General features: G+C 40.8%; 1 protein-coding gene across 1 annotated transcript; it reads left to right on the forward strand.

Annotated features, from left to right (window-relative positions):
- The first annotated feature begins 1,402 nt into the window (after positions 1-1,402).
- On the forward strand, positions 1,403-14,699 carry UCHL1 (ubiquitin C-terminal hydrolase L1). The gene is made up of 8 exons (XM_089525159.1): positions 1,403-1,467; positions 4,678-4,806; positions 7,326-7,476; positions 9,667-9,752; positions 10,104-10,151; positions 11,050-11,119; positions 13,723-13,781; positions 14,262-14,699. The coding sequence occupies exons 1-8, from the start codon at positions 1,435-1,437 to the stop codon at positions 14,346-14,348; spliced, it is 663 nt and encodes a 220-aa protein (XP_089381285.1). The 5' UTR covers positions 1,403-1,434; the 3' UTR covers positions 14,349-14,699.
- Positions 14,700-14,988: the final 289 nt, after the last annotated feature.

Here is a 14,988-nt window from a genome sequence, read left to right on the forward strand (position 1 = left end):
CAGGGTGCCCCCTGGATAACAAAACTGTGGATGCTCAAGTCCCATGAAATATGGCATAGCAAAATGGTGCCCCTTATATCAAATGGCACAATCAAGGTTTGCTTTTTGGAATTTATATTTGTGGCTTTGATATTTGTGAGTTTGATTATTCACAGATTTGATTAATATGTTCTGTCTAGGAATATCTAGGTCCTCCAGTGTAACTCTATGGTCAACTTTAACTAAAAGTTGCACTGAAAGACCTAGAGATTTCTAGGGAGAATACTCTACTAGGCCTTTGTAGCTCCTCCAGTGCAGTTCTATGGTCAGCGTCTGTTGGATGTTGACCACAGAGTTGCCCTGGAGGACCTAGAGATTCCTAGAGAGGTATCATCTCAGGTAGAAACATGGTGTTTTTGTTATTTGTGGTTTTCCCATATTCACGGGTGTCTTGTGCCCCTAGCCCTAGCGAATACAGAGGGACAAGTCTATTTTCAGGCCGTAGATGCTTGAACCCATGTGTTAAAAATCTGTGGCTAAGGAGGGCCAGCTGTATTGACATTGCCCTGTGGATCATAAATCAGCTCAGATTTTTTGGAGTCATTTTTTTTTACTAAAACTTCTAGACTTATCCATTGATTAGAAATTGGGAGAAAGGTGGGATATAAGAAAATAATAATAATAATAATAATAATAAGTATATGCAGTAATTTGACAGTTCCTTGCCCTCTGGGCTACAACCTAGAAAGACATGGCACCAAAGGAGAAGGGAGTGTCAATAGAGAAGGGGATCAAGCCCTCCATTTTAGGCCCTTTTCTATCTCTTTAATGCCTTCTCTTCCCCATTCTTAGCCTTCTTCTGATTTCCTGGCTGCAGCCTTGCCATCATACTAATTAATAAATAATAACAATGCATCCCAGCCCTCCCTTCTTCCTTGAGCGTTGCTCTCAGCAACAGCATCTCCCTCAGGTTCATTTGCTGGCAACTTCCATACAACAGATCAGGAGACCTGAGGACTGTGCTAATCCCAAATTGAGGGGGGACTCCAAAGGCCTCCTCTCCCTCCCCCTTTTCCTCTTAATGGAAGGGGCCATCCAAAGGCGTTCAGGACTCTGCTAACGTCAAACTGGGGGGGGGGGACTCCAAAGCCTGCATCTCCCCCCCATTCTCCTAATGGAAAGGGCCACCCAAAGGCGTTCAAGAGGCGTTCAAGAGCGTGAGGAGAGGTACCATTAACAAAAGACAGGGGGTGTGTGGGGGTCAACTGATTCCTCTCAGAATGGTTTTGCCTGCTCGGTGGTTACCCCCCTCCTTTGCAGTGGTTCCGCCCGGTGTGGCCCTATAAAAGGGTGGGCGGGTGGCCCCTTCTCTTCAGAGCGGGCGGGATCGCGCAGGTGGAAGGAGTGGCAACGATAACTGTGGTGGTTATTTTCTTCGCAACTGAGAGGATAACAATGGCGTGGCAAGCGATGGAGATCAACCCCGAGGTGAAGTTGGGCTTTTATTTGGAGGGGGAGAAAGAAAGAGGGAGAGAGAGAAAAGGCTATTCATATCCACACTGGAGAGATTACCCGGTTTGGTACCGCTTTAAGTCTTTGTCTGATTCAAGGCTATGGAGTTCTGGGAGTTGGAGTTTGTTATGGGGTCCGCTACGGACCCCACAACAAACTCCAACTCCCAGAATTCCATAGACCTGAACCAAAGACTTAAAGCGGTACCAAACCGGGTTATCTCTCCAGTGTGGATGCAACCCAAATTGTTGCTGACTGTCTTTATTTTTCCCTCCGCAGATGCTGAATAAAGTGAGTGTCCCTCCCTCGGGAGTTGGAAGAAGGAGAAGAGCCCGCGGCTGGGCGTTTTCCCCATCACTCTTGCCATTCATTCATTCATTCATTCATTCATTCGCTTTGGGAGCGGGGCGGACGGAAAGGGTCGAGGGAGAAAGAGAAGGAGGAGGGGGGCGGCGTTGGGGAGTTCTTAGTGCCGCCGGCAGGGGTCGCCCTCGGCCCGCGCTTTGTGCTGTGTCACACTCAAGGACCTGGGTGGGGCTGGGCCTCCAGCAGCAGCAGCAGCAGCAGCAAGAGTGGCCCTCTGCTGTTCAGTAGGCAGAAGGCTTGGAGAGAGAGAGCAAGCTTTGTCATAGGCTGCCTTTGAATTTGGGATGAGCATGGCTTAGTGGTTAAGACACCAGTTGGGAAGATGGGAAGGTTTGGCACTTCGGGGCCCCAGGCACTGCATGATGGGGCATCTGTTTTTGGTTTTTATTTTTATTTAAATTATATTACTAATAATAATTTGTATTATTAATAATAGTAATAATAATATTTATTTATACCCCGCTCTTCTGCCAGAAGCTATCACAGTGCCTTACAAATGGACAATTGTAATATTTATAATAATAATATTTAGTTATTTATACCCTGCTCTTCTGCCAGAAGCTATCACAGTGCCTTACAAATGGACAATTACAATATGTATAATAATAATAATAATACTTATTTATTTATACCTCGCTCTTCTGCTAGAAGGCTATCAGAGCAGCTTACAGATTGTTCATTAGACATTTCCTTGCCCTCAGGCTTACAATCAAAAAAGACGAGACACAAAAGAAGAAGGGAATTGGGGGTGGGAAAAGGGGATCGGGTCCGGCAGTTCTTCTCTCCCTCTGAGGCATGGATCCCAAGGCAGATAGTATTATTTTTGTTAAGGCAAATGTCGTAGGTTTCAGCTAGATAACAGCTCTGCCATCCCCCCTTCCGACAGTTCCAAGAAGGTATCAAAAATGATTGGGGAGAAGGTGGCTTGAAGGGCCAAAATGGGACCTGTTTTGGGTGGAGGGTGGCTTGAAGGACCAAAAAAAGCAACTGTTTGCAGGGTAAGGGATGGGATGGCTTAGTGTTTAAAGGCACCAGTTTTGACTATGAGAAGGTTGGCAGTTCAAGACCCGAGTGCCGCATGATGGGGTGAGCTCCTATCACTAGTCCCAGCTTCTGCAAACTTAGCAGTTCAGAAGCATGCAAATGCAAGTAGATAAATAGGTACCACTTTCATGGGAAGGTAACAGCGTTTGGTACAATCATGCTGGCCACATGACCACCTGAGCAGTCCTCAAACACTGGTTCTTTGGCTTAGAAACAGATGAGCACTGCCCCCTACAGTTGGTTACAACTAGATAGACATTCATGTCAAGGGACTACCTTTACCTTTGTGACTCCTCATAGAATTATAGAGTTGGAAGAGACATCAAGGGCCATATAGTCCAGCTCCATTCTGCCATGCAGGAACTCACAATGAAAGCATCCCCGAGAGATGGCCATCCAGCCTCTGTTTAAAAACATCCAAGGAAGGAGACTCCACTACTCTAAGAGGGAGTGTATTCCACTGTCAAACAGCCCTTACTGTAAAGAAGTTCCTCCTAGTGTTGAGGTGGAATCTCTTTTCCTGTAGTTTGCGTCCATTGTTCCATGTTCTAGTCTCTGGAGTAGGAGAAAACAAGTTTGTTCCATCCTTAATGTGATACCCCTTCAACTAATAATAATAAAACTTAAATTTAATAATACTTAAGGTTGTTATATCACCTCTTTATTGTCTCTTCTCCAGGCTAAACGTACCTAGCTCCTTAAGTCTTTATTCATAAGGCATGGTTTCCAGCCCTCCACCATTTTGGTGGCCCTCCAGCGTGCCAGCTTGCCAACATCCTTTTTGAATCGTGGTGCCCAGATCTTGACACATTATTCCAGCTCAGGCCTGACCAAAGCAGAATAGAATGGCTAATCTTCAAGCTAATCTTCCCCAAACAGGTGCAATTTTCCTTCAGGCTACCATCACCCCCAGACAGGTCCCATTTTGTTCCTTAAAGCCACCTTCTCCAAATCATTTTGATACTTTTTTTTGAAATTATAGGAGGGGTCAAAGCTGTTAGCTAGCTGAAAGCCATGACATTTGCCTTAATAAAAATATTACTAAAAATAACAAAATGCCAAATGAGGTACCTAAAGAGATGGTTGCTTAAAGGATGATATATGCTAATCTTTTCCCAAATTCTGAGGCAGACTATGAAAAAGTTCAGTTGCTTTTTGTCATATTAGAATGGCAGAGGTTTACTGTTCTATGCTGGCTGGATATCCCAAGAATAGTAAAGCATAGCTGTGCCCATGCCTCATAGTTTTATCTAGGTATTTTGTAAATGGGGGAGAAACTGCAAAGTCTCTAATAATGGTGATGAAAATAAATAGCAGAAAAAAATTGGAATGGAAATTACGCATGCTATAGTCTCCTTGTCTTTAGCTGTACCATATTTGCAGACACAGATCTAAAGAGTCTAGGTTTTCCTTCTTCACAGTTTGTAATGCCAGTCATGAATGGTGGTGAAGTCTTTCCAAAATGTAGTATACAAATCTTAATAAAATATTTTTACACGCTACAGAACAGGAGTAGAGAGCCAGTATTGTGTGGAGCTAAGACTGTCTTACCCACTGAGCCATTAAACCGTTAGTCACTTTTTCTTAGGCTTGCTCACCTTATGGTTATTGTGAAGATAAAACTGGGCAGAGACCCACGTACACCACCTTGAGCCCATTGGAGGAACAGCATTTATATCTTACAAATAATCTATGCCAGATGGAGAAAGTGTACATCACAAGGATGTTGTAGTTGTTGATGTGCTGTTGAGTATTGTTTGTCTCTGAACCATGCAGGTGCTGTCTCGTTTAGGAGTTGCCCCTGGCTGGAGGTTTGTGGATGTGCTGGGGTTTGAGGAGGATTCCTTAAACGCGGTACCCAGTCCAGCTTGTGCTCTACTCCTGCTCTTTCCCCTTACTGCTCAGGTGAACATTAAAGTTAAACAAGCATGCAAAACGGTGATATTTGCAACTTGGGAGGTCAAGTTCTGGGGAAAAATATTGTCTGTGCTCTAGTCCTTTCTCTGTTAGAATATATCGGGAAACCTAAGAATCTTAAGCCATGTTTTCATTATGAAGTTGAACAGATAGAATTAGGAATAAAGATTTACTGTCCAAATAGTATTACTCAACTTGGTGTAGAACACCAAGCCTGCTTCTCTCTTTCTCTGGCTAATTGCCATCCAAGGGCAACTAGCCAAATGGTTTTGGTCCAAATCTTTTGTGCATAATTGGCATGAACCTGTTAGAAGAACCTGTTAGCTGCTGATTGCCTATATCAAGACAGGCGTCTTGGAAATAAGTAGTAATAATTAAGATCTCATGTCTGCACTTTCATAAAACAGCCGCCAAAAAGACCTCTGGCTTCAAATGACATCATCATTTGAGTCTAATGCAGTAGTCTCCCTAAACAAAGAATGCCAGTACAGTCGGCCCTTCTTATACACTGATTTTTTATACACAGATTCAAGCATACATGGTTTGAAAATGTTCAAAAAAGTATAAATTGAAAATATCAAAGCTTGAGTTTCCATTTTTTTTGTAAGGGACACCAGTTTGCTGTGTCATTATATTTAATGAGACTTGAGCATACACAGATTTTGTTATACACGGGGGATCTTGGAACCAAACCCCAGCGTATAACAAGGGTCCACTGTAGTCTCAAAAAAAATAGCATAAACTGACTACTGCAAACCTTGGCCAGTATTAAAAACTAAGTATGAAGTAATCTTTCTTAAAACAACTATCTAGAAACTGGAGCTGTAGATTTTTACTTCTGAGCAATGCTAAAAGTATTAACTTGAGAAATTGAAAAAAATAGACCTTGCAATCTTTCTTCTCTGCTTAGGTGCTGTGCCTTTTAGGTAACGCTCTTATAAATCCATCAGCATTAGTGAGCAAAGATATTTAATAGAATTTTAATGTAAAAATAAGGTTACCAAAGAAGTTGATAAACAGTGCCTTCAGTCTGCGATCTTATTTTTTCTCATAACAACAAACTAACTCACTTGTACACCAAAGAAGTCAAAGAACAGATGGGTATAGAATGGAATGCTGTGGGATATTACCATAGTTCTAAAGAAGCCTGCTGTTTTTAGGGGGAGAGCATAGAGAAAAAGAGCCAGTGTGGTATAGTGTTTTAAGCATTGAACTAAATAAATAAATAATAAAAATTTATTTTTATACCGCCCTTCCATAGATCAGGGCGGTGTACAACATTTTAAAAGCACATACATAGAAATACAAATACAATAAATGAAGTACAATATTAAAACAAAATTAAAAACCTAGTCAGCCAGCCATCTTGCCGGCGATAGAGAGGGAGGGGGCCACCAGGGGCTTTTAGACAGGGAATGCTGATCGAAATAAGAAGGTCTTCAAGTCCCTTCTAAACTGGGCCAGGGAGGTAGCTGAGCGGAGCTCTGTTGGCAGCGTGTTCCAAAGGGCCGGGGCAGCAATGGAATAAGTTCTCCTTGACGTGGAGGTGAATCTGGCCCCTGGAACCCTGAGTAATTGCTGCCCAGACGTTCTGAGGGTGCGGGGCGGAATGTATGGGGAGAGGCGGTCCTTCAGATATCCTGGGCCCAAGCCATGTAGGGCTTTATAGGTCATTACCAACACCTTATACTGTGCCCGGAAGCGAATTGGCAGCCAGTGCAAATTTTTAAGCACAGGTGTAATATGGCTGGCCCTGGAAGTACCAGTGACCAGCCTGGCTGCCATATTCTGGACCAGCTGTAGCTTCCGAGTATGGTATAAGGGTTGCCCCATGTAGAGCGCGTTGCAGAAGTCCAATCTAGAGGTTACCAGGCATGTACCACTGTTTCAAGATCCCTCTGGGCCAGGTATGGGTGCAGCTGGCGAATAAGCTGAAGCTGATAACAGGTGCTCCTGACCGTCGCATTCACCTGCGATGTAAGGTGAAGCGACGAGTCAAGAAGCACCCCCAGACTGCGCACGGAGTCGTTCACAGGAAGCGTGATCCCGTTCAGGACAGGTGGAATCACCGCCATTCCTGGACCAGGGGGACCTATCACAAGAACTGCCACTCTGGAGATCCCCACTCAGCCATGAAAACTGACCAGATGACCTTTGGCAAGTCATAGTCTCTCAAGAGAAAGGCAAAGGCAAATCCCCTCTGAACAAATCTCGCAAACTCCAGACAAGTTGTGTTTGAATATGATGGTATGTACACTGGAAGAGAGTTTATAGAACAAGCAGAATTTGGACTTTGCAGCTAGCTTAATTTTTTAATTTCTTAAGTTGCTTCCTGATTGTTTTACATGGCTAGCTTTTCTGTGGGTATGGGTTACATTCATTCTTCACATGCAAATGTTTTCCTAAACAAAAAAGTAGTTGTCTGTCTGACCTAAGGGACTAGTTCAGCTTGGTATGAAACACTGGAGGATTGCTTCCGTCTAATGAATACATTTATACATGTGTAGCATGAAAACTTCAGAAAAAAACAGACTGAAGAACTGAAGGGTCAAGAAGTAAGCTCAAAAGTCTATTTTCTGAAGCAGACTGCCAGTAATTCATGTGGAACAATTGGCCTTATACATGCAGTTGCTAACAACCAAGATAAAATACTGTTTGGTAAGTACATGGGAAGAGTGTTACTACTATTAAAAATGTTCCAGGCCTTGCATGACCACATTTTAAAAAATTATTCCTAGCTAGGGAGTCTAGGTCTAATTCCTATGAAAAGCAACAGAAATGGCTGCAAAATTGCTAGCTGGAACATATCGGATACGGTTTTAGGTCTCAAAGAATAAATTCCTTTGAAATGTGTACCTAAAGAGACATTTCTACTTGTCTTCACTCAGGCAGATTGTGCATTGTAAATATAAACTGGATGTTCATGACCATAATTTTAATTACTTGGGACTGCCATACAGCAAACATTTTGAGTTCTGTTACTTGGGTTTCTTTCCCCTTCTTGTAATAACTAGTTTGTTTTATTTTTAACACATGTGTTATGGACTCCTTGCATAACTAACACATTCATATTCTCATGGTTGCAATTATGTTCTCACTCTTTTGTCTATAATGGACTGTATCAGTAAATGTTCTTTCCCCTTTTTTGAACTACAGTTGTTAGAATCCTCTGTGCTGTTTAGGGGATTTTGAAAGTTGTCCAGAAATCTTTTTTAAACTCTGAGGACTTTTTTTATTACTACATTTTAAATACAAATGTATACAGAAACATACAAATTTCAACTTTCTACCATTCAGCTGTTGCCTAAATTCCTTATACAGTTGGCCCTTTGTATCCACGGATTCAAGCATTCATGGCTTGAAAATATTTTTTTTAAAAAAGGATACATTTCAAATAGCAAAACTTGATTTTGCCATTTTATATAAGGGACACCACTTTACTATGCCAGTACTATCTATGTATTGCAACTTGAGCATTTTGATACCACTGATTTTGGTATCCAAAGGAGATCTTGGCACCAAACTCCACTGTATACCAAGGGACCACTGTATAACAGTTCTTTGCAACTTATAATAAACTTCTACTATAAATGAACAGTCTTTCTGTTACTAAATTTTGTTTATCTACATCATGTCTCTAATCAGTAAGCTCAGAGGACTAAAGTTGGGGCCCCAGAATTAATATCTTAAGTAAAATTATAAGGCTTAGTTATAGTATAAATACCATAAATAAATAAATAGTATTGGAGTAGCACTAGAAGTTTAATAAATAGTGGGACTGTGTAAAGTCTATCAAGTAAGATTTCAAGCAAGTAAGCCTATTTACCCCCTACACCCCCCCCCCCAATGTTAGGTCTTTGTAAGGAACTTCTATAAATAAAACTTGCTTCCTTAATTCTAGGTGTGCGGAGGGAAGTTGTTATTGCTTAATGGTGTGGGAAGCATTTTGTAGATATTAAGCATCACTTACCTCATAACATAAAGGCTCTGAGATCACCATTATAGCAGGGCCAGCAGCAGTTTCACAAGTTGCTTTTCAGTTTAACAGCAATGAGGAAGATTTCATTCCCAGAGTGAAAATTAATGAATCATTAAACTGCCATTGTAGCATCTATCAGTAGAAACTTTATCCCAGTAGCCTTTTTTATTTTTTCAATTTTTTTTGACAAATGGATTACAATTACCGTGCAGTTATATTAAAAATACAGACAAAAAGGCATGCTAGGAAGGGACTAGAGCAGGGGGTGAGCTGTGGCCATTGGTGTGAGGAAGCAGAGGCTGGGACAGAAGCAGCACCATCACAGTTTTTCAGAGCTGTGTGATGACTATCTCCAACGCAAGATGTTTGCATGTGCTAAACTAACAGGGTTGTAGCACCCTACATGCTTGTTGTAAAGTACCAAGTGTGATCCGAAAAGAAATTACAAAAAAGTTACGAGTTTTAAGTGGGAATGTCCTCACAGATTTTATAGAAACAGCATACAGATTGCAGCAAATGTAGAAGCACAGCTCATTTTCCAGGAAGTCGGTAGAAAGCCTCTTCTGACATGACATCTCTGTTTTGGGAGACTAAATGGAACATGCTTGCACTCAGAGCATTTAAAATCAATAAAATTATTTAAGCCACTAGCAGCTTTATATGCCATGTTCACAAAGCTACATGAAATACAATATTAAAAGAGAAATATGATTGGAAATAATAGAATGTGAACTGGATCAAAGTTGTGCAATTTCTGGCTTAATACTGGATAAAAATTGACTGCATAGAGACTTGCAAAAATTGCTGGTAGAAGGTGTTGCCACTCTGTACTTACTGTTTTGCTAGATCTTCAATTTTATTTCTTGCAGATGAGGGGTCTGCACTGAAAGAGTTCCTTAATGCAACAGCTGACCTCTCTCCAGATGAGAGGGCAAAACGTCTTGAAAACCATAAGGTATATGTTTAAGACAGTAACAAACAAACAAGCTTCATTTATATACTGCTTCATACCGTCTAAACAGTGTCTAAGTGGTTTACAACTATAAGCTAATTTGCCCCCAACAATCTGGGTACTCATTTTAGCGACCTCGGAAGGATGCAAGCCTCAGTCAAGCTTGAGCCCTTTTGCTGGTCTTGAACTCGCAACCTTATGGTTTTGAGTAAGTGGCTGCAGTACAGGCATTTAACCACTGCGCCACCAGGGCTCATTGCGCCACCAGGGCTCACAGGTGGAGGGATCTTAAATGATGTGTGCCATAGGGTTTTTCTTTTTAAGTGACTTGTTTGTTTCTTTATTCTTCTTCAGGCCATTCAGGATGCCCACAATGCAGTAGCACAAGAAGGCCAATGTCGGGTAAATGCATATTACATTTTTAGTTTTCCAGGAGTATAATGAAGGAAACAGGACAGGCATGCATTTAGATTCTATGCTTTCTACGTATGTGTGCACACATACACACACTCTCCATTTAGTGAGATAAGACAAACGTTGAGAACAAAAAGCAAAAGTAGAGAACTAGACTATGGGAGTTTGTGCTTTTCAAGACATTGAACTCAGAGTCCAATCTGTCTCCTTTAGCATAGCCAGTTGTCAAAGATGGTGATAGTTGTAGTCCAAGAACACCTAGGGTCACCGGCTTCCTACTCTTGCTTAGAACATGAAGCTGTATTGAAAACATAGCCATTTCTGTCCTGGATCAAGCTTTTAGAAAATGATAGTGCTAATTAGTGGTAGAAGCCAGATGTGCTTAGCATCTTAGAGTAGCTTTGCCCTTGAAATAGTCTCTGAACACAGCATATATGCAGATAAAGTTGGTGTCATCTTTGAAGCATAATGAAGAGGGGAAACTGTGTTGACTAAGCCAGAGCTTCCTGGTGGATGTCTAAACTTGTGCATGCTTGGATTTTCTGCACATGTTTGTTTCACCCTGAGCTGAGCAGTACATTAGATACTATTTTATTGAACTGCAGTTGTCTTCACCACTGGCTGGAGTGGCTAGAGCTGTTAGCAGTTGAACTCCAGCCACACCTGCTGTTTCACATTTTACCCACTCCTGGTATTTGTATATATGTTGCATATATTGGGACATAGAGGTGAGTTAAAACAGTCTAGCAATGAAACATGAATTGCTGAAAAAGTTATTTAAGATATTCTTATTTAAAGAGGGCCAACACATAAAAGTACTATCTGACTGTATCATCCTTAATTGGTCTTGTAAGGTTTCTACATTTTTTACTTTATTTAAACTTAGGTTGAAGATGATAAAGTGAACTTCCACTTCATTCTGTTTGCCAGTGTTGATGGGCAGCTCTATGAATTAGGTATGTGCGTTTGAAAATTACCATACAAATGGACAGGGTGCTGGGTTCTTTGTTTAGAGTAAATCCTAGACATATGATACAGCTCTCCAAATATCATTTACAGGCTATACAGTGTGCCCGTGCCGTACCTGGGCACACCATATGCAGCTTTAAGCATACGCTGAAGCCGCACAGCAATCAAATAAATGTTAGCAATGGGGTGTGTGCATACTCAGGATTTCCCTTCCACGTAAGGGAAGGGCCCACTGTACTTGTGGTTTATGCTTACATTTAAAAAGGGAGAAACCACTCTTTATGGAACATAATGATTTTAAATTGTCAGTTGGATTGCATTCCAAAAGCATCCATCCTGGAAATGAAGAGATGTTCACGATGTAGCAGACATTTGCAAAGAGATGCAGGTATCCAAATATGGTATACCCATGTGCTAGGTCAGTGTCCTTGGATACTACTACTTTTGAGATACTTTTTCACCTTCACAGTAAACTACCAATAAAGTGTGTGGATGTCCCAGTTGTGATCATGCTGGTCTTTCCAGTGAAAGAAGGAAAAGGATCTGGTATCTTGCAAAGGCAGACAAGAACATTGTGCTTTCACTGTCAGTGAGCTGTGGCAACAGCATTTGTAAGGAATTTATTTTTAGAATAGTGATCCAGGTTTGGGTTCTCTTGTCTGCTTTTGGAAGTGCAGGTAGTTGAGCACAATTGGTAAATTGTCATGGCCAGATGGCTGCCATTGATATTTTTTAAAACAATCCCTTGCTTATTTATTGTTGTATTATTGTGAATACTGCAGTGAGGGAGTATATACCTTTCCCCAACAAAAGAAGGTTGGTTGAAATTGACTCTCTGATATAGAAAATACAGTCACTGTGGCCATCAGCTAATCTGAGGTGCCTATGCTATTGATTATTGCAAAAAGTATTTAAATAGTTATTAGCAACAATTAAAAAATACACAGTGCTGTGAAGCTGGCTAGGAAGAAAATCTAGGTCCTAAATCTGCCTTCCAAAACTTTCTAAGTAGATTGGATTGCAGCTCCCCAAATTTCTGACCATTGGCCATGAAGGCTGGTGCTCATGGGAGATGAAATTCACAACATCCAGAGGGATCATGATTGGAAAATGCTGACCTCAGTCTTTCATTAAATGTAATGCAATTAGTAAGAGTGTAAATAAAAACCAGGTAGCAGTTGGAACAGAGCTACCTGACAAAAGTTTTAGGGTTTTCTTTGTTCTCTATTAAATGATTTCAAGTTAGAAGGAAGAAGGAAAAAGCACATAACATGCAAAATTAGGCCTGTGTTGCCATCTGAACTGTTTATAGACCAAAGTATTACAATGGGTTTTGGACCTTTTAAATTGAGGTTGAGTTATCCCTTATATAGAAATCTGAAATACTCCAAAATTAAAATTGTCCACAAGTGGCTGAGATAGTGACACCTTTGCTTTCTGGTGGTTCAGTATACACAAACTTTGTTTCATGCGCAAAAGTATTAGAAATATGTATAAAATTACTTTCAGGCTATGTGTATACAAAACATAATTGAATTGAGTGTTTAGATTTGGGCCTCATTGGCAAGATATCTCATTATGTATATGCAAATATTCCAAATTTAAAAAAAAAAATCCAAAAAATATCTGGTCCCAAGCATTTTGGATAAGGGAGACTCAACCTGCGATCTCTGAAAGAAAATCTACAGCAAATATAAATAACTGATACAAAACTTAAATATGCTTCCATATCCAGTACCTTAATCTCTACATAATTGGGTGTTGTTGTTTCTGTGTGCCTCCAAGTCATTTTTAATTTACAGTGTGACCCTAAGGCGAAACTATCATAGGGTTGTCTTGCCAAGTTTCTTCAGAGGGGCTTTGCCATAGCTGCCATCTGAGGCTGAGAGAGTGTAACTTGCAAAAGTCATCCAGCACATACTCCTAAATAAGCTTTTTCTAGTCAGTAGTATTCTAGTCAGTTGTTAAGATGCAACTTCATACACAAATGCCAACCTTCTGAGTGTCACCAATAGAAAAAGGGAGTGCCAAAGATCAAACATAGTGTACACTTTAAAGTGTGAAATACTAGCACCTATCAGCTATTTCAGCTGTTGTTCATGAGGACAAAAAAGACTCTGAGTAATAAACCTGTCAGGCTTCTCTGTGGTGATGAGCAAAGGTTGTTGGTGGCAGCCTCTGGAAGGAGAATGTGGGTTACTAATGAAGAACTAGGTAGATGCTGAGCAAAGAAGAGAGGCAGGCTTTTCCAATTCCACTCTACTCTAAAGTTAGAATAAATAATAGGCATATCCCACAAAAATGGTACTGTCCATCAGCTTGTTGGAAGAGATTGAGAGTGTTGACTTTCTTGGACTATAATTCCCAGAATCCACTAGTTTGCATGGACAGTGGCTATGGTTTCCCAAGCTCTGCTTGACTGCATTCTCAAGAAAATTCAAAGACATAGCCATGTTAGTCTGGGGTATCTTTAGTGCAAAGGGATCTTGTAACACCTTTGAGACTAACTAAAAGAAAGAAGCTGGTAGCATGAGCTTTCACAGACTTCAGTCTACTGCCTCAGATAAGTCCTAAATATCTTCTTTTACAGATGGCCGAATGCCCTTCCCTATAAATCATGGTGCTAGTTCAAGTGATACCCTGCTGAAGGTAAGCATTCTTCTATTTGATGATGGAGTCATTATTTTAACTCTTAATTAGATTCCCAGGTCACTATACATTGTACCTTCTGATAGATCGGTTCTGTATTTTGTTCATTGTAGCCTCTTTAAGTTAGTAGAAGATACCCTAGTTGGGAGTAAGAGTAGCTAAAAGGGGCTTCTGTTGTATTAATTGAAACATCAGCTGAGCAGTTTTAACTACTGGAAAGCATAAATGCCAAAGTTTTGCTTGTCCAACTGAATTGCAGCTACCAACTACAATGTGGAGGGCACATGCTTTGATGAAATTGTGGGGTTTTTCCCTTGGCAGAAATGAGTGTTTTGGGTTTCATTTATCTAGCTTGCAGCTTTGTTGGGATAACTGAATGCCATGTTTCACCTTTTCTAGGGAGTTGATTTCCAAGTCTACAGTGGTTATACATTGTCTTATATTAAGAATACTAAGATGTCACAATGTTTTTTTCCTAAGGCTTCTGCCAAGGTCTGCCGGCAGTTCACAGAACGTGAGCAAGGAGAGGTTCGCTTTTCTGCTGTGGCACTATGCAAGTCTGCCTGAAGGTCAGAAGTTTAAAGCAGCCCTGTAGCATATCACAGAAAGCAGTTCAAGCCTGTAGTGCTTCAGTGCTTAAGTTTAAAAAAAGAGGAAACCCCCCACAGCTCTTCTTGGTCTTGAGTTTAAACTGTGTTGCTGAACCTGTTCTCCCCATGCCCTTACAGCAGCTTCAGCGATGCTTGTCCTAAAAGCAGAGCTCAGATTCTCCCAACACTTTAAATGTGTCAGATACTGGGACTCTTTATGACTGTAACTTGTTTCACTGTTTCATAGGGCTTTGACTTGTTCTTCCCAAGTTGTTTCTCAAACTGTTGTGACTTCATGTTAATCACAAGAATAAATATTTTGTTGCTATTCCAAAACCCATCCTTTCTGTTCTGTAGTGCTATATGAACCTCCAGGATTGAAATGGGATAGATGATAAAAACCAGAGCTTGGAGAAAAATACTTTTTGGACTTTAACCTCCCAGAATTCATACAGGTGATGAGATTCTGGAGTTGTAAATTCTTCTAAGAGATGAAAAGGAGACATGACTCAAGATGATCAAAAGAAATGGAAAAAGTCTGATTAAAAGTAAAGCTGCACTTTAAATGCAGGTGTTTGAGTACCTGCTCTGTTAGTTTTGTCAATATAGACTTCATT

Source organism: Sceloporus occidentalis, unplaced genomic scaffold, assembly GCF_023333645.1.
Source record: "Sceloporus occidentalis isolate IW3139 unplaced genomic scaffold, rSceOcc1.0.p SCAF_5, whole genome shotgun sequence".
Lineage (NCBI taxonomy): Eukaryota > Metazoa > Chordata > Lepidosauria > Squamata > Phrynosomatidae > Sceloporus > Sceloporus occidentalis.